The 15,530-nt window shown below is 41.7% G+C and overlaps 1 protein-coding gene across 5 annotated transcripts in view; it reads left to right on the forward strand.

Annotated features, from left to right (window-relative positions):
* Positions 1–5,618, forward strand: part of TAB2 (TGF-beta activated kinase 1 (MAP3K7) binding protein 2) — an 81,554-nt gene extending 75,936 nt beyond the window's left edge. For all 5 annotated transcript variants that reach the window (XM_058534255.1, XM_058534257.1, XM_058534252.1 and 2 more), the window contains 2 exons: positions 344–424; positions 3,664–5,618. In XM_058534255.1, the coding sequence (XP_058390238.1) occupies positions 344–424; positions 3,664–3,806 (224 nt within the window). In that variant the 3' untranslated portion in view covers positions 3,807–5,618. The remainder of the gene's footprint in view (positions 1–343; positions 425–3,663) is intronic.
* The last annotated feature ends 9,912 nt before the right edge of the window (positions 5,619–15,530 follow it).

A 15,530-nucleotide genomic window follows, 5' to 3' on the forward strand; every position in this document is an offset into this window, starting at 1 on the left:
ATTATTTAAAATTATATTTTAAATTGTTAAATTTTAAGTTATTTTAACTTGTCATGTAGACCAGGGGTCTATGTTCTAATTCTGTTACTGTTTTACTAACATTACTTTGACTTTTTCCCCAGTTTACCAGTTAGACCTCTGTTATGAGTACTATATTATGCCTACCTCACCTGTTTTGAAATCCTTATATATAATTTGAGATTAGAGGTGTGAAATAAATGAAAAGCATTTCTTCTATTTATACTGTGATATTTTTGAGAAAGAAAATATTTGCTTTTTAAAAAATAAAATTAAATATTTTTGAGCTGTAAACATTGATATATTTACTTTTTATATATTTCAGGACCACATTTTAATCCCAGCGCTATTCATAACTTTTATGACAATATTGGATTTGTAGGTCCTGTGCCACCAAAACCCAAAGGTTAGTGTATCCATTAGTGTGAAAACTGTTACATTTTGAAAAACGAGATTTTAGGAAATTTTATTTTTAGCAACCTTCCACTCTAGAAGTGCTTCAAACTTTGGCATCCTTGGATAGATTCATTAGGAAGATATTTATTTTTACTTACATGCTGGGGATTGGGGAGGATATAAAAGTGTAATGTACTTAGCTCTTTAAAAGTAATATGCCTTAAGATTCGTTATATACTCCCAAAATAGCAAGTCTTGGCAAAAAAAATCATCAGGTGCAAAAATGTGTATTCCTTAAAATTTTTGATGAATAATGAGGAAGACATCTTAGGGAAGTTTATTTTTCATGAGTATCCTATTTTATTTAATTTATGGGTAATTCTGTATAATCAAAATAATCTGAATTCTAGATGGGTGATTTTTGAAAATTATTACCTACTGTCATTTTACATCATTGATATTTATAGGCTGTCTGCACACCAAACTAAGAAATGTCAGAATATGTGTGTGGGTTTTTTACTCCAGGCATTAAAAATTATATAGAAATAGGAACAAGAAAGAACAACTATGTGACTAGTTCCTTGGTTTGTTATAAGAATTTTCACATTCTCATTCAGTATCCTGTTCTCTCCACTCCCGCATTTTTGTTTAAGTGTAATTTAATTAGGCCTTGCTGTATCTTCGTATTTTTTTGATTTAAGTGTATTTCAACATAGCTGGAGTGTAAGGAACTGTTCTTACAGAGGAACAGAAGTGAGATAGGGCATTTGGCACAGTAAGCGAGTGTTCAGACACTGATGCAGTTTGGATGTTAATTGAGTAAAGGAATAAAGACAACAGTGGGGTAGCCCAACTCCTTAAAATAAGCAAAGTGGGTATTTAAGACTCTGGATGAGTTGCCTTAATATCTTTTTACTCTCTTTCAAAAACTAGAATTTTTCTTATAAAAAGATTCGTGTTTTGCTTCAACGTAGTCCAGAACCTCTTGTTTTGAGGGCAGGAGGGAGGTGGAATATAAATGAAGTAAGGTTGGTCCTGACAGCTGTTGAAGCAGGATAAGTGTGTTTTACTATTCCTTCCACTTTGGGTATATATTTGAAATTTTCCATGATAAAAAGTAAGAAAAAAAGAAAAAGAATCTATTGCTTAAAAACTTTTTCGTAAAAGATAGAAGCTTGTGTGCTGGCTATTTTTGGAGAAATAAAGAATCAGTCATTTTTGCCTTCAGGCTAGAGTTATTAGTTTCATTTATAAGAGTTTATTTAGTTAGTTCTTAAAATCAGTTCTACTTCACAATGCAGTTTTTTTTAAACAGCTAAAATTAAGTGTGGAAATCACAAATCATCCTTTGCAATCTAAGTTCCTTTTTTTTTTTCATTTCTGGTGGTTATTTAGTTTCCAAATACCTCTAATAAAAAGATTCATAATTCTGAGTACTAAATGAGATTGTGCAGATGTAAGAAAACCACTGGAGATTTTTCATTTTAAAAAAATTGTAGGTCCCCTATTGATTGATTACCTTAGGTATTACTTAATGAAAAAGATGCTGGCATTTAGTAAGAGATTGGAGTGTCAATAGATTGAATGGTCCCCCTTCCTGAAAAAACCCTTGTAGTTAAACAAAAAGGATAGGCAAAGTTTTACACTAAAAACATGCCAGATGCGAATGTCTTCTAATGCCTAAGTGAGACCAAAATTCTGTTAAGTGGGATGAATCCCCAAATTAAAACAGTCATTCTAGAAGATATTTCCCAAGTATGGAGTGTGGAATAATTTTAGATGGTAAAAAGTCAAACTTTTTTTTTTTTCCTACTGTATTTATTTTAATGTGTTTTAGGGGATACTAACTAATATTGTCAGACCCTTGATTTTTCAAATATTTTTACTTAAATATGCCTTAATTAGATATTTGTTTTAAAATAATTCAAAGAGAATTGCTGTATAATTAATACTCTAGTTGCTCATGCTTGGCAGAAATTGTGGTGATGTCTAAAAATTGTGGCCAATGCCTAAAGTTGGGAACTTGGCAGTAAAGTGTTCTTCAGTGCCTGATTAGTAAATAAGGTGCTGCTAAATGTGTCAGTGTGCCAGACATCACTTACTTGTTGTAAACTTGTGTAAGAACTTCCTCTGCTTTCATCTTCTGGGCACAATAGCAGAAAAGCTGCCATGTAGTCAGCAGCTCAGTGCAGTAGGTAGAATTGCAGACAACAGACCTTGTTGTGACATAGTGTGAATCTTTAGGTTATAAACCTTGACAGGAGAGAGCCAACAATGCATGTTCCTTTTGCTTTAAACCTCCTGAAAATAATTTGTATGAATACTATTCTACATTTATAATGGGACCCCCCAGAAAAAAATAGTTTCATAAATGTGATTTTATTTTAGACATAACCTGGGAGAAATATAATTATTTCTTATATTTAAGATACCTCTATCTGTTGAAACACTCTAGAACATTGGCCTCGTAAAGCTGCAATGACTTTATCTTATAAGTAAGAAAGATTAAATGTAGAGGATACGTGGTTTGTCTAAGACCACAGAGCAGGGAAATCAGGAGTTGGTAGCAGAGTCGGGAGCAGAGCTGCATTCTCACAAACCTCAATCTAGTCTTCTTTCTACTGTTCCATAATACACATGACTTAAAATGAGAAATAAAGTATGGTAATATTTTTACACTGATTTTTACTTCGGCAGGGTTTATTATTGAAATATAGTTAAGATTTTAGAAATTAGTTCATCTTTATATTTTATTTGTATTGTTCAGGGTGACATTTTCAGCAGATGAGAACATTTAACAAAAACTCTCGTTCCTGGTGGAAAACAGAAATATAAATACTACTTCAGTGGGAAATGAAACTCAACTTTAAGGAGACATAAATTCACTGTTAGTATTGCATTGTAGTAGGACACCTTTTCACAGTCTTCAATGGCATTATGGGAATCTTTGCTGTTAGTTACCATATGGGTTGATTTCCCTTTTCTCCTGTTGTAAATTAGGGACACTGATGCACTTTTCCCCTTTAAGGAGACACTGATGTGATGTCATGTCCATGTTGCTGTCCCCCAGCAGAGAAGTACCAGCTTGAAAGAGGTTGTGAGGGTCAAGCATGTACGTCAGTTTCAGCTAGCTGCTTCCTTTAGTTAACAAGCTGCTTCATGCTGTGCAGTGCAAGTAGTCTTTAACATTGCCAGCAATCTATACCTTGGTGATTTTTGTTTCTAAAATAATTTTTTTCTTCCTTACAGATCAAAGGTCCACCATCAAAACACCAAAGACTCAAGACACAGAAGATGATGAGGGGGCTCAGTGGAATTGTACTGCCTGTACATTTTTGAACCATCCAGCCTTAATCCGCTGTGAACAGTGTGAGATGCCAAGGCATTTCTGAGCCAAAAGGCCCTGTATGTGCTCTAAAACCACATCTGAAGTTCAAGGAACTAGTCTGGCATCAGGGGAGAAGTTTCACTGCTACATAGGATTTGGTCAGATTGAAGGTGTGACAAGATGGTGTTGTGCTCACGTTCCGTGTCAGCCCGCAGAGCTAGTATTACCTCAGTCTAACGTCACGGGCAGTTGAGATTCACCGCCTGAAAGGGAATCTGCTGAAGGACTCGGGTGCCCGCTGCCCAACATGTACAGTGTTACCAGTAGCCCATTATGGATAATTCTCAATATGTTAATGCCTAGGTGTTCCCAGTACCTTTTTCCCCTCGTGTCACTACTGAATTTTGACAGGAGGAAGGAATAGAACGATGGCTTTTTTTTTTTTTTTTTTTAAAGCTTTCGGTGAAACACTACAAACATGAAGAAAAGGAACTAGGTTTAACTATTTAAAAACTCTTTGCTGCCGCACGGCGCCCATGAATAGGGGAAGAACTCACACATCTGTGGTACTCTCAGCCTTGTCTTTGTCTTCCCTGAACACGTCTCCACTCTGTGAAGCCAGCATCTGGGGTCTAAGGGGAAAGGAAAGCAGCACACATGTCTGTACAAACTTGCAGTGAAACATCCCGAAGCTTTTCCTACTGTACAGATCTCTCGAGTCTGCTTAAGTGATTTCTTTTCTTCTTTATTATTTTCTTATATTTCTATATGTATAGTGTAATAGTCTTTTGTTAACTAATTTTCTTTTTTCCTTTTAGTGATTAAGCACGATCATGTCCCTTTTTAAGCCTTACCTGAGAGAAGCAATGCCTTAAAATAAAAAAGCATTAATGAAATGAAACTATGCACAGAATAATTTCCTCCTCTTACTCTGCTCTGCCCTCGTGAGTGCCGGTGTTCTGTGGCGACAGACGCTGCACGGCGGACGCAGACAGCGTTACGGGACTCGCGTCTGTGGGCATGCTGTGTGCTGACTGGAGCAGTGGGTGACAGCACAGCGTTTGCCTTCCCCAGGGAAGCTTACAACAAGGTGTTCTTAACCCACTGACAGAGCAACAGAGTTAAGCTTCCTTCCTCCGCCTGGTGTCCCGCAGAACTTTGACAAGAGGTTTCTATGGGGAAAGTACAGTTCAGAACCAGCAACAGCAGCCATACCTGCAGCCCTTTTTCTGGAGAGAAGTTTAAATGCTTTACTGTTGGGGCAATTCGTTTCTAAACCTGACTTGGTGGCAGTATCATGTGTATTTATAAAACAAGGCTAGTCGTATTTAGGACAACTGAAGAAAAGCTGGAAAAAAGAAAAACAAGCAAACTTGAACACTGAAGCAACCTCAAGCATCTCTTTCTTTTGATGATATATTTTTATAAGGAAAATAAATATTCAGATGATCAGGAATGTATATAACTAAATGAAATCAAGATAAAGAAATAACAGTATGCATTTAAAAAGACAGAATTATGAAATTATATATCAGTGCTTAGAATGGGGCTAAGGGAAGTGCTGAAATGGAGCAAGAGGGGAGATAACGTAGACTGTCACCCATGTAGATGTTTGCAAATGGATGTTTGTTAAATAGGATTATTACAGGTGGTCTATATGAATGTCAAAGCCCTGACCCCTGGGCTTTGTGTTTTGTATATGGGAAGAAATACGACAATCCTAGTTAATGAGACAATAGACCCAGAGCCCTTACATTTGATGCGTTTTGTTTTAAAAAATAGGCCTTGTTTTTCAGCTTCATCTGCAGTTCTATGTGAAGATTGATAAATCAGTTTTTACTTGTTTTATTAATAAAACGTAATTTGGATATCTTGAGTTGATGGTTTTGTGATTTAGCTGGGTAAACTATCTTTGTAACAGATAAGTTATTTATAAAAATTAAAAAACTTATATTCTAATGTGGATTTTGTGACTTGTTTTTAAAGTGTGTGGACAGGAGGTAATTTATGCCCTGGCAGAACGTTTGCGAGTTAATTGAAATCGGAGAACACTCGTCCCCTGGCGTCTCCTCATGACGTCGTGGCGGTCGACTGCGTTTCTTGGATTATTTGTATCAGTTTCCCCGGGCTTCTTTTTAACTGATGAAAGAAAGCAGCCATGTTTTAGCCGAGCCAGAAGAATGAATATTGCTTCTTTTTTCAGTTTGTTTTGGCTTTTCCTTTCATTTCTTTTTGGGTTTTTAAAGTTTACCCCATTATTGAAAACATGATTTCTTGGGTCACTTAGCCTGAATAGTCATTTAGTTAATATTTGCTCTGTTGCATAATGAGTAGGTGCCAAGGATGATAGTGCTTCTCTTGAAGAGAACCTTTATATTGCGTTTTCAAAAAATGACGACTCCATTTTTCTGAGCTTTAAAAAAGTGAAATAGCACTTGCTGATCTCATTACCACGTAGCTGTAGGAAGCCCTGTCTTGATTGGTCTCGTAAACCTGGTGGGACAGCAGTACTCTGTGCCAGAGTATGTGAGGCCTGGACGTCGGGGTGGTCTGGAGCCCCTCCAAGAATGATTGGCCGACAGTACAGTCACAGTGCCAGATCCTCAGATAGGAAGATGGACTTGTTTCCCATCACTGGTTATTCGTGGGTGCTGAGTTCTCTGTGTTTACAGCAGCGATGTCAGCGGGACATCTCAGGAACGCTTTTATATTAACAAAATGCTGACCAGTCTAGTGTTAGCAGACTTCATCTCGGAGAATTGAAATTGTGCAGAAAATCATATCCATAGATAGTTCAAAACGGTATTAGCTATTAACTTTAAACTTAGTTTGTAATCAAAGCTTTTATAAGTAGCAAGGTTAACTGACATTTCATCAATTTCCTCTATCCCAATTTAATGCTGATAGGAAGTTCTGGTGAGCAGTGGTGGTTCAAGAAGTGAACGGTGTGAGACAATATTCAGCCCGTGAGTAACTGAAGTCGGCTGTGTGACCTTAGACATGAATGTTAAACCTGTAGTGGCATCGAAGGCTGTTCCAGGTTTAATATCTGCGTGCTGAGCACTACCATCGTTTCCCATACAATATTACAAAACACTTCTATTTCTATGACAAGTGAACGTATTTTTGGTTCCAGTTTTTAGAAGCTTCAATTATTATATCCATTTTACTTGAAACGCCTCAGGGCTGCATTTTAATTTTTATTGCTTCCATCTGAAAACATAATTAGGCAACTGAGAGAAAAGATTTCTAAAGAAAACACAATTTTGTAGCTTTATAAAATTGCATCTTGTGCCCCCCACCCCACCAGTATGTAGTAGGCTGTTTGTTTTAAGGGGATGTAATCATGTAAAAATGCTTGGAAATGCGTTGTCTTCGCAACTACAAATTTCTTCCTATATTATAGGTTCAAAAATAGAATTGCCATGTTACGTTACAGTAGTTCGTTGGTTTACCTAGTTACGTAGAAAGTAAGGTTACGTGGGAAAGCAGTTCATTGTTAACACTGTGGCACCTTGTTCCCCAGATAGACTACTCCAATCCTGAGTCAGGACAGCTGGGGTCCAATTTGGGCATCTCCCCAGATTTACGCTGTGACCCCAGGATAGTCCTTTGCTTTTACTTTCTTGCCTTGTTAGATGAAGACGATTATATTAATGTTAAACCCACCTCACAGGATGTTAAGGGGATTAATGTGAAACTATCTGAGCCAACCCGGGAACTGGATTATCCTACAACAGTAGGTCATGTTTTTGCATGAATGAGTTTTGAGGCATTTTTTTCTCCACAGTATTAATGAACAGAATGGTAAGTTTGCTGTTTATTTCTCTGAATTAGTCTAGGAACATCTCAGTGGATCAGAATTTGCTATTTCAGTCACTGCAATTGAATTCTTTACCTTTTCCAAAGGTTGGCTGCCTTGCAAAGATTACAAAATTATCAAAGGCTGGCCTGAAGATAAGTGTCTTTATATTTCTATGACATGTCCAGCTGTCTAAAGAATGTATGTTTTATGATGGAGCATAACAAATCATTTCCCCAGGGAGGGAAACCCTTTCTTCAGAGAACACACCCAGTGTTTGCCCATTTGAATATTTATCTTAAGCCTAAAATTGACCCAAGGTACACTCACGTCCTTCTAGCCTCTCTTTCCAGATTCTCTTCTTTGCCCCCTTTTTTTCCCTTTTCTAAGGGCAGGAATACATCCTTCCTCTGACTGCAAGCACATAATAGAACCTTTACAACTGACTGATCTACCGTCCAGAAATGTCTATAGATCCTAATAGCACAGTGGACAAATCCTGCAGTATCCTCACCACGCAGATGCGTTTTAGAGATTTTGGAAGAAAGGACTTGCACTCCCTTGTGAGCCTACCTGTCAGTTCTTAGTCGGCTTAGTGCCTCTTCACACTGGGGTCTCTCGGCTCTCCTGCCCCCATCTTACTCTTTCCCTACATGCTGCACTAAAGAGAGGACACTGTGTCCACGTGCCCTGTTCAGAAATCCTTATTGTTTGCCCATTGCTGGCTGGGCGTACTCGAAAGGTTCTGTAGTCTGTGTTCTCTTCAGGATGGTTTGTTATTTTGCAACAGAATATCCTATTGTGTATACAACTTTATGTGTGTATGTAGTATACATGATACTGAATTGGCCTAATCCCTTAATAGGTCTTGCACATCCCCACCAATGTACTTTTGTCCATCCCGTTTCCCTTCTCTCCCTACTTAAGTTCCATCCTCCAAGGATCAGGTCAAGGTTCAAGGTCATGAGAGCTTCCCAAACTGCACCTTCTCCTGGCACTTGCTATGTTTTCTGCCCACTTGGCATGCGTTGCTACTTTGACTGCTCCATTTGTATAGTGACAGGGTAGGTTTTATGGCATACCCCTTTGTGTCCCCACAGGAAATTCTCTGAAGCATAGTAAGAGATCAGTAATTGTTGATGGTGGTATTGGCTCTTGAGGGCCACGTTCATCAGTGGGTACAGCCATTTTGAACTTGGTGTGTATTTTCCCATAGGACCAATATTATAAGTGATAGGTTCCCAGGCCAGCCCAGTCATTAGTTGGAAAGCTTTGCATATGAAATACTGAAATAAGGCACAGTACTATTAGGATATGTAAAATGTAACAGTGAAATTAAGAATATTTCAGTTGTCTTCTGTGGTTCTGGAAGAGGATGGAGAAGTAGAGACCTTTGTGGATATTCTGGAAAATTCAGAATTTGGCGTTTGAAATTGAGGCTCCTGATTCTGTTAAATCCAGTTTCACTTCAAAGCTTAAACTTTGCCCTTTGGATGCAGATGTTTGAGTTGCTTCTTAGACATGATGAGGATCGATTCCTTTTTTTCTCACAGTCGAAGCAGAGAGGGACATGGGAGAATATTTTTCCTGAGAGAACTGGTCAAGAGAAGGAGGAAAGAAAGAAAAAAATTGAATGAGAATGTATACTAACCCTGTCCTCCGCTTTCCCAAGAAAGGTGGAAGGCAGGCTTCTGGCTAGAGGAATAGCCGCAGAGAGCAGACACTGTGTGTGTGAATTGGGTATGAACCAAGACACTGCCCGTGTGACGAAGCCATGGAACAGGCGTACGTTTTATTACGTGAGCTGGCTCGAAGTCTTAATTACTACCTTTTTGGTGTTTAATAGAATTATTTCACAAACCCTTTTGCTGAAGTGCCAGGTTCTTTTCGTAATAGAACAGCAGTAAGCACATCTTAGAACATGACTTTACTAACCCAGGCAACCAGGCCCTGCTAAGCTACTGAATGAGAGGCAATGTGAACAGTTCATCCCAGTCAATGATAATAGGTGATTTTTGTTAAGATTGTGAGGTATCCCAGAGCATAATTCTTCTTAATATCAAATGGCAAAAACATACGGCAAAGTTTTTAGAACTTGCCACGTGTATTCCTCTTTGTTAACCACGATCTTTTTCTTTTCTGCTGTTCGTGACCATTAATAGGGTGCAGCTAAATGCACTGGCTTCACGTACCATGAAACAAACAACCCCACGTTCTACGACAAGTGAAACAAAGGCTAAGCAGGATCCGGTGACAGCCTGGACCATCTGCTGTGTTCTCTGAGCACACGTGCTCAGACCTCCACGTTTGCTGTGGTGCAGCCGTCCTGAGAGCCCCTTAGAGTCACAGAAGGCCTTCGTTTTCATAGCCTTTTGACATAATCATCCATCCACAAGTAAAAGGGTTTTATTACTGTGATGTCTCATTGATTGTGTGTTCTGTTTTCTGCAGGCATGATACTGAGAAAAAAAGTTCCCTTCCATCCTCAAGGAATGTACTTTAGTACCGTTCCAGCTTTCTCTTCTCGAGACAGACTAACTGCCTTCAGTCTTTCCTCATACAGTCTATTTTCCTTTCCCTGGGGCCCAGCCGCCTCCACCACGTCTTATGAACGATGACGGGACATAGGACCTTCGCTACCCTGACTCATTCAGAAAGTGGGCCCAGTGCTCGATTCCCGGCACTGGCAGGTCGAGAGCTTTTGATCACGTGTCAGGGACGTGTTGGAGGTCTCCCGCCGTGGGGTCCTCGCTCTGCCTGGGCTCAGAGCGATTTCAGGGGTCCCAGCTGCCCTTGGAATTGTGCTCTCCAGTCTCTGCTTCTGGCTCTTGCTTCCACTGTGTGTGTTAATCCATCAGTGGTTTTACTTGGTGGCTATTGACTTGATGCTGTGCTTGTAGAATCATTTTTTCTAACGTTGTAGATTATGTAAACTTGGATTTCTCTTTCAGGGTTAACAGTTCATCCTAAGTTCATCCTTCTGTACATGTCTGAGCATTTTCTCACTAGGTGTGTGTGTCACTCACTGAGCGACTGTGCAGGAGGGCAGTGGTGATGCCCAGCCTCAGGACCAGCGAAGGTTCAGTCCGTAGTAAGTGTCAGGACACGTCTCCTCAGCCCATCCTGGCACTGGGCTGTTCACCTGAGTGGCCCAGACCACATTCTCCGTGCCTGACATGAGAATGCCACGTAGAAGTAACTACCCCACGCCCCACTAACATGTTTCTCGCGCAAAGAGAATCAAATTGATCTGAGATTCACACCTTCAGATAAGTTGGGTACTCTGTAGTTTTTAAAATATGTTTAACATATGCTTATTACTGTGTTAAGCATCGTTCTAAATGCTTTACAAATATTAACTCATGTAATCCCCATAAGAACTCACAGGAGTAGATGATGTAATATTCTCATTTTATGGAAGAGGAATTGAGGCAAAGAGAGGTTGAGTAACTCACCCGAGGTCACACAGAGGCCAGAATTCAGAATTGAGCAGGCTGACTGCAGTCTTGCTTTTAACACTATGGTGTGCTGCCTTCAGGCTCAGGTTTGCAAATTGATTTTTATTCCTGTTTATTCCGAGGTAGCCTTGGTAAGTTATCAGCCCTCAATCTGTAGAATCATCTTTCCATCTGAGGGGAGATTTTACATTTTGACTTTTGCTAGTCTTCTGGATCTTACTCCTATGTGTGAGGACGGGCTCTCTCGTGCATCCCTGAATACCCTACGCCCGGTGGGGGCCGGGCACGTAGTGGACACACAACAAAGCTTCAGTCACCTGATAATCGTGGTGACCTGGTGTAGCTTTATCTTTCTATCTCTTCCCTAAACACTTCTCAATATCGTGTTCCTCCCATCAGCCAGGCGGCGTGTCAGAGAACGTGGGAGATCAAGTCACCACCTTAGAGCTTATGAGCAGGGAGTAAGTGTGCTGGTGCCATCGATCTCCGTTATTCTCAGACTCCGTCAAGTCTGTGAATTTGCCTGCTCACTGTGCTCGTTTGTGGACGTGCACAGACCAGTGGGAAACCGGCGTCTCCCGACGCTCACGTCCCAGCTGGGGTCAAGCAGGTGACAAGGCTCGGCCTTGTGTCAGCTCTCCTACTGGAAACAAGATCCTTCTTCCCTGACTGTTTAGTGCCACATTTTTTGCATTTTTCTGGTTTTGTTGGTGATTTTGCTGTTTAAAATCCCCTCGAAGCGTAGTGAGGAGGTGCTGTCTTATGTTCCTGAGTTCAAGACGGCCGAGACATGCCTCCCGGAGAAGATGCACGTGTTGGATGAGCCTGGTTCAGGCGTGAGTCAGTGTTGCCCGTGAGCTCAGTGGTGGTGCATCGGCAGTGTGTATTAAATAGGGCGTCTTTGAACAGACACATACAACACAAGGTCATATATGGATCGGTTGATGAAAATGTTGAGACCAGATGCTCGCAGGAACCTCCGCCTGATTCTTCCCGGGGAGCGGTGGTTCAGTGTGCACTGATTCAGTGTTTGTGGAGGCTTTATAAAGCAGAACCCTCATAAGTGACGAGAATTGACTGTAGTTACAGCATGAGGCAGGTTCCGTACAAAGAGGTACAGAGTTCAGCGAAGGGAGAGATGGTTCCAAATGGCTGAGTCAGGGATGATTTAGAAAAGGGAGACATTTGAGGTGGGACTCAAATGGTCGGTGCGAATCTGGCAGAGGTGGAAAGATACTCCACACGCAGAAGAAAAGCGAGCCATGGTGGAGTCCAGAGACCACAGGGGCTCTGCAGAGGTCAGTGGTCACCTCGCCTGGATGAAGGGTGAGCACAGGTTGGGAACATAAGCAGGAAAGTAATTTGAACCCTTCTGTGGAGGACGATTCAGAGTGTGCTGAATTTGATAGGCAAAAATGAGTCATGACAATAATCTGGTTATTTGCCCAAGAGAAATGGAAACGTAAGTCCACATAAAGACTTGAACTCACGTTGTATGTTAATAGCAGCTTTATTCATAGTAGCCAAAAACTGGAAACAACCCACATGCCCATCAGTAGGTGACGGGATAAACAGACTGTGGTCTAGCTATGCACTGGAGTGCTACTCCGCATCAAAAAGGAAGAAATACTGATACAACGGTGGAGATGAATCGCAAACGCGTCATGCTGAGTGAAGGAAGCCAGACACAGGAGTACATGCTGTCTGGTTTCATTTACATGAAATTATAGAAAGGCAACACTAATCTATAGGGACAGAAAGCAGACAGTGGTGGGATGGGATTCAGTGAAGGGGGCACAAGGGAACTCTTGGGGCGATGGACATGTTCTATATCTTAATGGTGGCAAGGTCACATGAGTGTATCCATTTGTCAAAACTCATTTAAAAATGGGTACATTTTATTGTATAAAAGTTATACAGTTTATGTGAGTGTGCTTTGTTGTATATAAATTAAAATAACATGGGGGCCAGCCCGGTGGCGCAAGCGGTTGGGTGCGTGCGCTCCGCTGCGGAGGCCTGGGGTTCACCGGTTCGGATCCCGGGTGCTCGGATCCCGGGCACGCACCAACGCACCGCTTGGCAAGCCATGCTGTGGCGGCATCCCATATAAAAAAAGTGGAGGAAGATGGGCACGGGTGTTAGCCCAGGGCCAGTCTTCCTCAGCAAAAAGAGGAGGATTGGCAGATGTTAGCTCAGGGCTGATCTTCCTCACAAAAAAAAAAAAAAAAAAAAAAGGGCTGGCCCCGTGGCTTAGCGGTTAAGTGCACACGCTCCGCTGCTGGCGGCCCGGGTTCCGATCCCGGGATCGCACCGACGCGCCGCTTCTCCGGCCACGCTGGGGCCGCGTCCCACATACAGCAACTAGAAGGATGTGCAGCTATGACAGACAACTATCTACTGGGGTGTTGGGGGAAAAATAAATAAATAAAATCTTAAAAAAAAAAAAATAATAACAAATTAGTTTTAAAAGAAGCTTTAGGATCGGAAAGCTCTAGTATGTATCGTTACTTTTCCCCCATCCTGATGAGCAGACACCCATGAGAAAGGCAGGTAAGAGGAAAAGTGGAAACACAGAGCAAGTTCCCAGCTAGTTGCTCCCTTAGTTATCATCAGGTGTCAAGGGAAGCCTCGTCAGATCTGAAGACTCACAGACCCCATGCTCTTTGAGAATTCCCATCGTCTATCCTTTTGCTAACTTGTATTTTACTTACAACTTCACATTAGTGGTATATGGTACCACTTCCTCTGTCATATATCACCACTATATACCTGCTGACCAATCTATCTGGTCAATTTTCTTCTCAAACCATAACACTGTTGAATTAATGCTAAGAAAGACAGCTGCATGAGGTCATCCTGTGTTCAGGAGCATTGTGTTGTCATCTTTTTCTTCAGTGTGAAGTCAGTGCACACTGCAACACTAGGGAGGTGGCCGAGTGGCCATGCCACGTATACCCCAACATCAGCGCCATCTTAGGACTTCAGTTCTGGTCCTTCCAAAGGGTCACTCTTTCTTAGGGAGGGAAGAGCTGCCCTGTTCTGGGCGTGCTCACCCTCCCACACTGCCACCCTCTGATGTTCCATAAAGGGACACCAGCGTGAGGGATGGACAACCCAGCTCGAATTCTGCATTACAAGTAGATGCCCTCCAGGGAGCTACCCATCTTTAGTTTTCCCAGTTTTGAGTGATTTTCACTAGAAGATATGTTTTTTGTTTTGTGAGGAAGATTGTCCCTGAGCTAAGAGCCATGCCCATCTACCTCTATTTTGTATGTGGGACACCACCACAGCATGGCTTGATGAGCAGTGTGTAGGTCCGCGCCCAGGATCTGAACTCATGAACCCCAGGACGCCGAAGAGGAGCATGCAAACTTAACCACTACACCACCAGGCCAGCTCCTACAATATATGTTTAATTCTAGTAATTATCTTGTATATAAAATTAATACCTCTGGTTACACTCACTGTGTAGCATCTTATGCTGTCTGAGAAATTGCAAACAGCTCTCGGGTGTTTCTACTTTCCAGAGTTAAACCAGGATTTAGAAATGTCATTTATTTTTATTCACTTAAGAAATGCAGTTCTATGTGCCAAGCCTTCTTCTGGGTTCTGGGGCGACGACAGTGAACAAGACCCAATGTCACCCCTGTGCTCCACGGTCCCCAGGGTCTCGTGGCCCTGGACTGACAGTCATGCCGTCTGCCTCGTCATGTCCCTTCTCTGCATTGCCCAAGTGCTTTGAGAGTGGTCCTGTGATATTTTGGTTTCAGATTCTCTCTGTAGTAGCGTATGCTCAAATTCAGATTAAATGTCTAAATGTGAGCAGACATCCCCTTCACCGAGGAACTGTAAACTCGAATGCCTTTCTGGCTTCCGCTTTTGTGCTACAGGAGAGAACCTCGTTAGTCAAGGGTGTTGCTAAATGCTCAAAAACGTGTAATCACTTTAGAACTGGTTTAGTGGTGATGTGGTCGGGGCGGGTGGAAGGGGAGAGGGGCAGGTAAACAGCTTTGGGGTTACAGCCCCCGAGGCTGGTACATTGCGCTCTGGACGCTACACTCCTGTCTGTGGTTTGCTTAGCAGCATGAGTCGCTTTTCCTAAGCTGGATGGAGTCCTAAATCTGAGATCACTTTTTGTTTCTTTCTTGCTGTCTGTCTCTAAATGTTCTTGTTAATAAGGAAGGGAGAGCGGAGGGTACAGAGTGATTGCTTTCCGCCTTGAAGGCCACGCTGGGGAGGGAAGCAGCACCCGCCCAACGTTCTTCCCTTGGGCTCCACTTTCTTGCTTTCTAAGCACATCGTGAGGACGTCTTTCATCAGCTGAGCCCTCTGTGGCCCAGCTCCTGACTGCTGAGTAAACAGAATGCAAGTCAAGCACGAGAAAAGCACCAACACACACAGAGGCGTAATTACCAGGGAAAGTTTTTAAGCTGAAAACGTTGCTCACCCCGCAAAAACTTCACAGAGAAAAGTTTAAGCCGTTTTCAGTTTTCCCTTCAGAAATATTTTCTTGCAGGGTTGATATTTC

Source organism: Diceros bicornis, chromosome 39 (genome assembly GCF_020826845.1).
Source record: "Diceros bicornis minor isolate mBicDic1 chromosome 39, mDicBic1.mat.cur, whole genome shotgun sequence".
Classification (NCBI taxonomy): domain Eukaryota; kingdom Metazoa; phylum Chordata; class Mammalia; order Perissodactyla; family Rhinocerotidae; genus Diceros; species Diceros bicornis.